The sequence below is a fragment of the Stenella coeruleoalba genome, assembly GCF_951394435.1.
Source record: "Stenella coeruleoalba genome assembly, chromosome: 3".
In the NCBI taxonomy this organism is placed as follows: domain Eukaryota; kingdom Metazoa; phylum Chordata; class Mammalia; order Artiodactyla; family Delphinidae; genus Stenella; species Stenella coeruleoalba.
Window position 1 is genome coordinate 83,449,569 of NC_137148.1, and position 12,499 is coordinate 83,462,067.

A 12,499-nucleotide genomic window follows, 5' to 3' on the forward strand; every position below is an offset into this window, starting at 1 on the left:
GTAATCTATTCTGCCTGCCTCTCACTCATCCTGGTTAGTTCCCTGATATGTGTCCTAACTTATGAGTTCATCTTCTGCTGGTTTTGTTCTTTTCTGAGGGAATATAGGGCAGACTGATTTGCTGCTGCCTGGTTTTAGAGATATTTTGGGCCCATGTTATACTTACCTTAATTATCAGCTTGGGAATTCTTATTCCACCCAAGTAGAGCTCCAAACACATGTGTGGTATAATCTTGGCTATTTGGTTTCTTATGGGATACTTCTTTTTCCTACTCATGGCAGAGCCATGACAGAACAAGCTTCTTTATAGTTTTCATTGGCAGATGGGTTGAGTTTTTCCACCCTTTCTTCTACTGAGGATGCAGCTCTTTTCATGTCCCATATTTATGCAGAGTCTCAGCTCCAATTTATGTTTCACATGGGCCTAAAATCTACTTTCCTGCCCCTGTGTGAATTACAACCAAAGATTCTGTATAGTAGTTTGTATCTGTTAATCACATACCCCTAATTTGTCCCTCCTGTCCCCCTCTTTGGTAACCATAAGTTTGTTTTCTATGTCTGTGAGTCTGTTTTTGCTTTGTATATAGATTCATTTGTATTATTTTTTGTATTCCATGTAAAATAGATAAGCAACAAGGATTTACTGTATAGCACAGGGAATTATACCCAGTATATTATAATAACCTATAATGGAATATAATCAGAAAAAAAAATCACTATTTTGTACACCTGAAACTAACACAATATTGTAAATCAACTATACTTAAATTTAAAAAAAAAAGCTTCTGGCCATCAAGTCCTATTTCCAGGTCCAGTTACTTCCTGTACTGCATTCCATGTCAGCTTGCACTTTTACTATTCTGATTTTCAGTTTAGCCTTTGTTTTTTGCATTTTGGGATATCTCTTACTTTCATATAAACTCATACATAAATTTTTTAAGTTGTTTTTTTTTTGTATGACTTTTCTGAGTCTTTGTAGCATGATGATTTTTATGCTCATTCCTCTGGGTTGTTATCTCAGATACCGTCTTTTTAACCTGCCTTATTTTCTTATTAGTACTTATTATTCTGTCACAGAAGCAGATGCTGTGATGAGGTTTGGGGTTCAAGTTGTTTATTAGGAATTAACCTGTGGAGAAAGTGAGGAGCAGGATTGGGCACAGGGAGAAGTCAAACTGCAACGTGGCCTGATAGAGCCTCAGCCAGCCTCATGTAGAGCCTGTCAGAGTGGCCCATGTTGAGCCCAAAGGCTGAACCTCTCTATCCCCACTTCCCCACTTAGTCGCAGATGCAAACTTCCTTGGGAAGAGTATGGCTTTGAGAAAGGTGGCTTTCTACAGCTCAAGTGGATCCTCAAAGAGTTGACAGCTGGGGCTGCCTGCTGACTGTAGTGCTGTAGCTGGACAGAAAGTCCTTCCTTGAGGGAGATTGGGACAGCACAGCTCTGCATCTACCGCACACTCTCTGAATTCATACTGTTCAGTCATTTCTCTACTGATTTTTTTTCTACTCCAGAAAATAAAAGCTCTGTGGACGAAACTGAGACTGGCCTGGTGGAAATCAAAAGCCAGTGTTTGTGAGCAGGGGGAAATTAGTTGGGCTTAGTCAAGTAGGCCTAGACTTTGATGGGTCTTGGAGTAGAAGGAGAGTTTACATTGATTATCTGATGCAACAGTTTTATCTTGCTGTCATAATAAATGACCACACACTTTGTGACTTAAAACAGCACAAATTTACTATCTCATGGTTCTGTAGATCAGAAATCTGGTTCCTCTGTTCTGGGTCTCCCAGAGCTGAAATTAAGGTGTTGGATGGGCTGGGCTGTTAGCCAGAGACCCTGGGGGAGAATCTGTTCCCATGCTCATTCAGGCTGATGGCAGAATTCAGTTTCTTGTGGTCATAGTGCTGAGGACACATCCTTGCTGGCTGTCAGCTGGAATCCTCTCTTAGCTCCTTCAGGCCACTTACACTCCTTGCTATCCTTCCCTTCATCTTTGAACCAGCAATGATGAGTTGCGTCCTCATGTTTTGAATCTCTCTGACTTTCCCTTCTGCTACATAACTTCTGCTTCCAGCCTAAGAAATTTCTGTTTTTAAGGGCTTATGTAATTAAATTGGGCTTACCAGGATAATCTCCTTATTTTAAGACCAGTAGCCTTAATTATGTATGCAAAGTATCATTTCTCATATAATATGACATGTCAGGGATATCTGATATGGACAGCTTTGGGAGACACTGTACTGCCTACCACTGCTGGGGAGCAGAGGTTTCAGGAAAGGGTCCTGACATGATAAAAGCGGCATTTTAGGAAGATTTCTCAACAGTCAGGTAGGGAATGGATAGGGCCAGGGAGACAGTGAAGGAGGATGCTAATCTAACAGAAAATAAAACTATAAGGTTCTAGATGAGGGCAATGATAATAAGAACAGGAAAGATGTGGACGTCAATTAAAGAGTTTAGGAGTATCTGATCAGATTTGCTGGCAGATTTATGGGGTACAGGAGAGGGTAGTGGGTTACATGAGATATTGTGTTTGAAAGGTGATGAGTTCATTGTGAGCAGGTTGGGTTTAGTGTTCTCACCCTAGTGTAAAGCTGCATAATTGGGGCCATCAAAGACTTACCACAGCTTACTGTCTCTGACACAGAGGCAGGATTACATGGAGCAGGACTCTAGAGTATACATCTGTTTTCACTTCTGGTACTAAAAAGACTCATTCTAGGGCTTCCCTGGTGGCGCAGTGGTTGAGAGTCCGCCTGCCGATGCAGGGGACACGGGTTCGTGCCCCAGTCCGGGAAGATCCCACATGCCGCGGAGCGGCTAGGCCCGTGAGCCGTGGCCGCTGAGCCTGTGCGTCCGGAGCCTGTGCTCCGCAATGGGAGAGGCCACAGCAGTGAGAAGCCTGCGTACCGCAAAAAAACCAAAAAACAAACAAAACACTCATTCTAGAAACTCTGTGGGACAAGCAATAAGATAGGGTTATTACCTACCCAGATATGTTGTAATGTAAGTGCAGATCATCCAAAATAAATTTTTAAGTTCTAAATTATGTACCTTTGACAAAAGCATACATCTAGAATTCTAGGTGATATATGTATCTTCTACAGTGTGTTTTACTCAGGCTGATATTAAAATAGGTTTGTATTATCTCAGTATGAGTCAATTGGGGACTGGGGAATTTCCTTCAGAAACATGTTGAAGGGAAATCAGCTTAAATATCAGTTTTGCAGAAGAATAACATACATGGAGATGATTAAGAAATCACTATATTTTTATTCCTATTGTGCAGACGGTAGAAACAAAGATGAGTCATTGATGGGCTTCAGGTGAGTCTGTCTGGGTATTACCTCAGTCGTCACCTGCTTTCACCAATGAATTCCTGGCAAAGCTGGAAAAAACACACAGGAGAAGAGATATCCCCAAACCAAAAGCTCATGTTTCTTTGTTTTCAGTATTGAATTCTCCAGAGTATCTGGAGTGAGCTGGTCCAGCAATTCTTCTTTTCACACCTGTAGACCTTAACCTTTAGGTCACTCAAGTTCATAGTGGAGAATAGAAAGAAATATTTTGGAGTAGAGAATGAATACTTGGGGGGTATTTGGGGGGAAATATTTGGGGGGAAATGGGTCAACCAGCGTGTCTAACTGTATGTAAATGGTGTACTTTTCAATATTTGGTGCATTTGCTCTGTTTTCATTCACTGTGCTTCTTTTTCTCATCAACAAATGCTAATTTTAATCCTATGGATAGCTAAAGGCAGCATTAATTTCCATTCGGGCATACAAGACAGGTTTTATGGTTCCTAAGATGGTACCACCAAGCAGCCTTGTGTGTATAGACTGAGACTGCAAGAGCTTGGGAAAGTAGGAGGAAAAGGAGAAGGGGCAGTGACGCCTGTACCAGTGGAAAAGTCTCAGAAATGGCAGCAGATAGGGAAACGTTGATTGGCAAAGGCTGGGGTCTAGGTGGCTATCTAGAGAGCCCCCATCCTTCTGATCCACATATGCATAATGTTGGAGTTGTTGTGTATACGTGTGCCTTTCTTGGGAACTTTCATCAAAATTCTAATGGGTAAGGACCCGTGGGGTCCAGAAAGAGAGTTTAGAGAAGCAAAATAAATGGAAAACCAGGTAGATACTATCTGAAAACAGTTCCTAAAGCAGTCACTAGTAGGATGAGGCCAAGGGATGAAAACGAAGAACTTTTTAAAAGCATCTACCCTTTTCTGAGAGCATCAAAATAAAGAGACAGTAAGGCTTCAGGGCAGTGAAGGGAAGGAATGTTACATATTGAACATCAGGGGAGCAAAAGGCTTTAGAAGATTTTGAGCCTTATTTGCATATTTTCTAGAAATGTGTCAAGAAGAGTGAGTGCATCTCTATATGCAAAACTTCAACCAAAATAGATCATCTGAGTGAAGGAAATAATAAGGGAGCTGGCTTGCCTATTGACATTTATTTAACTCTTTTAGAGGAAAGAATATGTTGGCAAGAGCTTTTGGGAAAAAAATGTATCTGCTTTCCAACCACAAGAAAAGGCAACTGATTCAAAGCCAAGGAGTATTCTTGGATTGAACTTTAGTAGTGCCTTAATTTAGACAGCTGGAGAAATGCTTTTTTCAAGTATAAAATTAAACTTTCCAAAGGAAAGTTTTCGTTTTGGTTTTAAATCTGGACTTTACTGTAAATTTGTCCTTCTATGAATTTGCCAAAATAACCACCACTTTTCAGTGATGGTGAATATATTGCATTTATGAGAGGACTTAATGTGAGTAAGGGCTGAGCTGCCCCTATATACTTAGTAAATAATGGTACTTCCTTAGCAAGTAGTGAGGGGACTTTTGACAAAGCTATAAATGACAGTGCCCTAGATCTATATAAATCATCAGGGATAGAGCTCAAAAACTTAATGTTGAGTGAAAAAGCAAGTGACAGATATGTACAGTGTGTTATTTCTGGATACATATATAAGCAAGAAAAAAATTTTTTTAATTATGTATATTGTGCTACTGGTTGCCTGGTGTGGGAGAGTTGCCTCTGGGGCAGAGAATAAAGAGGAGAAGTGAGAAAGGAGTCTGATGGTTGTCAAAGAGAACTTTAGTCCTTTCTTTCCCTCCCTCCCTTCCTCCATCCCTTCTTTCCCTAAAAGAATGCAAGTGTGAATTGCTTGTGCAGTTTTATTTAAAATTATCTACACAGAAAAAATATTGGAGCAATTCAATATTGAAAGTTAATAATTTTGTAAATGGATGGTAGGAATATGTGGTTTTTTCCCCTGTGTTGTAGGGGAAAAAAAAGAGCATTTACTGAAGATATCTATATTATTTCAATGTATTAAAATGCCAGTATTAACACTGATCTTCTTTTTCCCTATCGGGTATTCCTTAGCAGCAACCAGGAGAAGAAAAGAATGAGAAAAAGAATCCAATTCCTATTTCATATTCCATAATCAGGACAAGAATAAGAAGATGGAAACACTTAAGGCAGAGGATTGAAGGTGAGTGAAAACATATGAGGGACAAATTGTGGAGGAGATGGAGTAGACAAGAATATAAACAGAGTATTGTGGCACAGCCCAAAAAATATATACATATATATATTACAAAGCAAGTCAATTACATTATAGAGTCAGTCATGCCAGTTGGTCAATATCTTGTGAAACAAATAATGTGAAACATGTGAATTTTAAAATTTTTAATTTGAGCCATAAGTGTCATAAAAATCCATTAGACTAAAGTGTGGAGAAAATGAGTCTGTGACATTGAGTGGGCCTGAAGCGTTCTTCTGTATGTCTGTGTTTTCTGTTAAATGAGGGGCCTGAGAAGACACTTGTCCTAAGGGAGTGTGGGAACATGACCCGCCCACAGAGGCTTTGATCTGTGAACATAGAAGTCAGCATTGCAGGGACAGATACTCCCTTCTAGTTAAAAGGCAGCTTTTGTCTGGAAAGTTCCCCTCTAGCAATACATAGACCAAAGCAAAAATACTAATAGGATGGTGTGGGCATGAGGACATGGCCTCTGTCTGATTATTGATCTGCAGTCTCACAGTGTCCTAGGTCTTATAAGTGAAGATGTGTAAGTAAAGCCACATAAGTGGAAAGTCAGGGTGGCAGGAAATGCATACATGTTGCGTCACATTTTATTCTTTGGATTTGCATTTCCACGCTCTTCCTCTCTGCCAGAATTGTTCCCATCTAATATCCATGCTTCAAATGAAATAAATGGGTTCACATTTGTAAATTATCTTGGAGGCCCCTCTTACCCATTTTCCTCTTTCCTTAACTGGCCATTTACTTTCAGTAATTTATGTTGGCTATAGAAATGGGGGAGTTTGGGATGCGTAAAGACATACCCCAAAGAAAGGGGAAGAACTAACAGATTCTAGTGAGAAAATTATCTTTGGTGCTTCAGTGCTTCTTGCTGAGTACATCAGCCTCAGGTGGGTTTTGCTCTGGTGACCTTGAGTCCCGTCCCTCCTTTGCTGTAAAAGCGGAACAGATATTTTGCTGAATAGAGCAGAAATAGAGCTCCTCATGTTGAGGAGTACACCAAGCTGAATAAATCATGCCTTCAGAACCTGGCCTGATTTTTTTTTTCAGTGGAATTTTGTGATCCCCTAATGGAAAGGTTTTATAAAATAAGGGTATATATGACTTCCTGAAAACAATTAGAGGCTCTGTAATACAGGCACATCTAATAAAAGTTATGAATCCTTTGGCAAAAACAAATATGAGGTTTTATTGATAAGCTGACGGTTACACAGAAACACTAGGGCATATTGACTTTAATAATACATTAAGTGGTTTAATTAAATCATTAATTCCACCCTCAGTTCCATTTTTCAAAAGACAGTCAATGTAAAAATAAAACGGTTTCTTTTTTTAGCTGCTTCTCTTTCCTCTATAATTCATTAGGATGAGTCTATAGATTGACTTATTGCTACTCTGCCGTAAAGCACTTGCCGCCATTTCAAGAATATAGTACTTTAAGCAGGATACAAGGAAGTATTGATCTTAAGGTGACATCTTCCTTCACTTTTCCTAAAAGGGTTTTTTTTTAGAAAAATCTATAATATGTGTATGACTACAGAGATTTAAGTCACAACATTATTATACTACTACTAAAATAATTGTTAGCTTGTTTCTCTGGTCTGTGGGGAAAACTTATAAAAGGTATGTGAGCAATTTTAAATTCATGAAATGGTAATCATCATACATTTTCTTTCTAAATTAATTTTTATTTATGAAAGTAATATATGGAAATAGTTTTTAAAATCAGTAATATCAGAAAATATATAAAAGAAATTAATAATCTTTCGTCTCACCCTCCCGATACTGTAATCATACTCCCCAGAGACAGTATATATCTCTGTATTTAAAAATAATATTACTGGGCTTCCCTGGTGGTGCAGTGGTTGAGAGTCTGCCTGCCGATGCAGGGGACACGGGTTCGTGCCCCGGTCCAGGAAGATGCCGCGGAGTGGCTGGGCCCGTGAGCGGTGGCCGCTGAGCCTGCGTGCCCGGAGCCTGTGCTCCGCAACGGGATAGGCCACAACAGTGAGAGGCCTGCATACCGCAAAAAAATAAAAATAAAAATAATAATAATATTACTAAGCCATAAAAAGAAACAAAATTGAGTTATTTGTGTAGTGAGGTGGATGGACCTAGAGTCTGTCATACAGAGTCAAGTAAGTCAGAAAGAGAAAACAAAATACCGTATGCTAACACATACATATGGAATCTAAAAAAAAAAAAAAAGGTTCTGAAGAATCTAGGGGCAGGACGGGAATAAAGATGCAGACATAGAGAATGGACTTGAGGACACGGGGCGGGGGAAGGGTATGCTGAGACGAAGTGAGAGAGCGGCATGGACATATATACACTACCAAATGTGAAATAGATAGCTAGTGGGAAGCAGCCACATAGCACAGGGAGAACAGCTCAGGGCTTTGTGACCACCTAGAGGGGTGGGATAGGGAGAGTGAGAGGGAGACGCAAGAGGGAGGAGATATGGGGATATATGTATATGTATAACTGATTCACTTTGTTATGCAGCAGAAACTAACACACCATTGTAAAGCAATTATACCCCAATAAAGATGTTAAAATAAATAAATAAAAATAAAAAATAAAAATAATATGCTGTCTTAGCCTAGATTCTCTAAAAACAGATTAACTAAGGGGTTAATGTTTTGATAGTTTGGGTGGTATAAGCCCAGGTAGATGAAGGTAAGAAAAAAGGGAAGTGAGGCAAGGAAAGCGACAAAGCAGTGCCATGTAATACATTCCATGATGGGTACTTAGCAGGCATGTCAACTCAGCATATGGATTTGTCCCCACGGATTGTGATGAGGAACCCCATCCCCAAATACTGCGTGGATGGAAATTCATCTGCTTGGCTTGCTCTGATCTCCCTTTTCCCCTTGGTCAGAGTTCACTCCATGGGGAGCTAACTCTTCTGTAGTTCAGGATCATGCCATCTGGCCCTTGGTGGCCTCCTAGAAGCTTCTCCCACACCCTGTGGTGTTGCATTCCATTGAAGTCCAGGAGTGGAAGGGTGACTTGGCATGGACAGTCTCAGCATGCGAGGTGTATGGGCCATCCAGGTGCTGGACTTCACCTTAACTCCAGCCAGCTGGGAAGCTTGGCAAAGGTGATGGAGAGGGGCTGGTGGCTCAGCCTGGAATACAGACCAGGCTGAGCACCTGGAATACAGCACCTTCAGAAAGGAGACAGTAGGAGCAATGTGAGTGGTTGTATAATACATATACTATGTTTATTCCTTGATATACCAATTTTAGACATTAAATATTGACTTCTTAATATGGGCTGATGAGTATTTAACTCTCTCTTACCCCTTTTTTCATTCCCACTCCAATATAGTTATATAATAGTTTTTGTTTCAAGGTAATAGTCAATGTTTGCATTATTGTGTTAAATTATATTATTGCTAAGCCAAGTAGTGAATATAATTATATTTTCTTTCTTATACAACTTTCATTTTCCCTAATTACCACAAGTTTTTATTTCCATTGTTTTCTAAGAACTTTTCTAATATTTTCCATTATAGCTAACTATAATCATTTTTTCTAAATCCTCACACATGTAAGACAGTCCGTCAATTCCATTTTTTTCCCCTCCTTTCATGACCCCTTTCCCAGAGCCCTGGATTCTCCTGCTTTAATTTGGACTGACTGCTTTCCAGGCCTGATGATGTGGAATTCTTATTTTCTGTATCTCGTATTTTCCCTTTTCTTGGATAACTCCTTTGCTTGAGTCTAACACATCCAACAGTGGCCTCTTAAAATAAATTTGGTAGACACTTATAATACTTCTCTATGATCAGTTTTCCTGTCTTCCTGGACAAATGAGAGGGTGACACTTCATTGCCTCCTTGCAGCTACATAGGTCATTATCTAGTTCTGGCCAGTGGCCTGTGAGTAGAAGTGACACGTACCAGTTCGTGCAAAAGCATACTCTTTACCCATGGGAGGAGATACCATGCCTTGTATAGAGATGGTCATAAGACCAAAACTAAGCCTGGATTGCTAAATTGCCATGGAAGATGGTTGACCTGGAGAATCTCCTGTACTCACATAAATTCCAGGTATACCAATAAAGAAACCTTTGCTGAATTAAGCAACTGAGATTTTGGCATTGCTTGTAATCTGGCCTCTCCTGACTGATACAAAAGGGTTCATGGGAAATACATTTTTGAGCCATTCTGATCTGAAAACATTGTTATTCCACCCTCCCATTTGATTGAGTAGCTGAATATAGAATTCTAGATTATAGAAAAATTATATTCTAATCCTATCTGTTTGTATGCAACCTAGCTTTTCCCTGGAAGCTTTTAGGGTCTTCTACTTATCCCTGGTGTTCAGAGATTTCATTATGATGTGTCTTAATGTGAGCCTTTTTTTACTTTTATTTATTGAGGGTCAATCTTGAGGTTTATGCCATTCGTCTCTGATAAATTTGGCATTATATCTTTGATAGTTTTCCCTATTTTTCTTTCTATAATTCCTATTAGTTGGATGTTATATAACCTGGAATGATATTCTTTTTCCTCACTTTTTAAAAAAATTTGGGCTTCCCTGGTGGCGCAGTGGTTGAGAGTCCGCCTGCCGATGCAGGGGACACAGGTTCGTGCCCCGGTCCGGGAAGATCCCACATGACGTGGAGCGGCTGGGCCCGTGAGCCATGGCCACTGAGCCTGCACGTCCGGAGCCTGTGCTCCACAACGGGAGAGGCCGCAACAGTGAGAGGCCCACGTACCGCAAAAAAAAAAAAAAAAAAAATTATTATTTTTAAACAGCAGGTTCTTATTAGCTATCTGTTTTATACATATTAGTGTATATAGGTCAATCCCAATCTCCCAATTCATCCCACCCCCTGCTTTCCCCTCTTGATGTCCATATGTTTGTTCTCTACATCTGTCTCTATTTCTGCCTTGCAAACCAGTTCATCTGTACCATGTTTCTAGATTCCATATATATGCATTAATGAATGCTATTTATTTTTCTCTTTCTGGCTTACTTCACTCTGTATGACAGTCTCTAGGTCCATCCACATCTCTACAAATGACCCAATTTCGTTCCTTTTTATGGCTGAGTAATATTCCATTGTATATATGTACCATGTTTTCTTTATCCATTCATCTGTCAATGGGCATTTAGGTTGCTTCCATGACCTGGCTATTGTAAATAGCTGCAATGTAAAGTGCTGCAATGAACATTGGGGTGCATGTGTCTTTTTGAATTATGGTTTTCTGTGGTATCTGCCCAGTAGTGGGATTGCTGGGTCATACAGTAATTCTATTTTCAGTTTTTTAAGGAACCTCCATACTGTCCTCCATAGTGACTGTATCAATTTACATTCCCACCAACAGTGCAAGAGGGTTCCCTTTTCTCCACACCCTCTCCAGCATTTGTTGTTAGTAGATTTTCTGATGATGCCCATTCTAACTGGTGTGAGGTGATACCTCATGGTAGTTTTGACTTGCATTTCTCTAATAATTAATGATGTTGAGTAGCTTTTCATGTGCCTCTTGGCCATCTGTATGTCTTCTTTGGAGAGATATCTATTTAGGTCTTCTGCCCATTTTTTGATTGGGTTGTTTGTTTTTTTAATATTGAGCTGCATGAGCTATTTATATATTTTGGAGATTAATCCTTTGTCCTTGGATTCGTTTGTAAATATTTTCTCCCATTCTGAGGGTTGTCTTTTCATCTTGTTTATAGCTTCCTTTGCTGTGCAAAAGGTTTTAAGTTTCATTAGGTCCCATCTGTTTATTTTTGTTTTTATTTCCATTACTCTAGGAGGTGGGTCTTTCCTCACTTTTTGTTTCTAATTTTATATTTCCTTTGTCTTTCTGTTCTACTTTGTGGAAGAAAGCCTCAAGTTTAAAGTTCAACTCTTCTACTGAATTTTTATTTATTTAAAATGTTTTCTCCAGCTTTATTGAGGTATAATTGACAAAATTATATATATTTAAAATGTACATGTTGATTTGATACATCTTTACTTTGTGAAATGATTACCACAATCAGGTCAATTAACACATCCATAATTTTGCATAGTTACCGTTTTTTCCTGAGTTTAAAAATTTAATCAATTTTAGTTTAATTTCTAAGAGGTCTTTCTTGCTATTTGTCTTTTATATAATTATATTTTTCTTTTATCTTTCTAAGGATATGTCTTTTAAAGTTTGTTCTGCTATTCCCTGCACTATTTTTTTCTGAGTTCTTTTGTCTTCTTGATTTTTTAAAAGACCTTTCATTTTGGGTTTCCCTGAATAATCAGGTGATACTTTGCTGTCCAATAAATCAAGTGTTATATATGAAGACCCTTATCAGAACCTGTGTGCCTAAGTGGAACTTGTTGACTTATAAACAGTGGTATAGCCTGTTTGTTGGGAAAGTGCCTCCAAATACCAGTATCTATAGGTCTCCTCTTTAAGGCTACTCACTTTCTCCAGAGAAGATTCCCTTAATCTCCTCTCCGGTTGAGTGCAGGGTTGATTGACAGCCTTCTTGGAGAAAGGCAGAAGAAACTCCTTTAATCCCCCAGGTGCCTGGTATTCTCTGGTCTGGAGACTCTCTGGTTTAATTTCTCAGAGAACAAATGTCTGGCCTCCTATGATGGGAAGAGAGAAGATGCTTATTACTTCGTTGCAAACAATGGGAAAAAGATGTACCCGTGGAGGGGCAGATTGGAATGCTTATAAGGGTGAAAGAAAGGGAAGAGGACATATGCACAGAAAGGCAGCCTGGTGTGGGGCCTGCAGAGTTGGAACCTCGGGAGGATGTGGAGAGCATTTGTACAGAGTGTGGCCCAGCATGAATGAGGTCTCCGAGTTTGAGAAGGGTGAGAAGGTCATTCTCTCGGTAGGCTTTTTGCCACAGGATGGAGCCCAGCATGGTGAGGAGGGTGGTGGCCTAATATGGGGTATCAGGGTCTGAGCTGGGTGAGGAAGGCTTCCATGTGGTGATAGAT

General features: G+C 39.6%; 1 protein-coding gene across 1 annotated transcript in view; it reads left to right on the top strand.

Annotated features, from left to right (window-relative positions):
• LOC307184305 (uncharacterized protein) overlaps nt 1-12,499 on the top strand; it is a 247,185-nt gene that overhangs the window by 86,172 nt on the left and 148,514 nt on the right. The window contains exon 5 of the mRNA XM_079917681.1: nt 5,389-5,497. Within this exon, the coding sequence (XP_079773807.1) occupies nt 5,389-5,497 (109 nt within the window). The remainder of the gene's footprint in view (nt 1-5,388; nt 5,498-12,499) is intronic.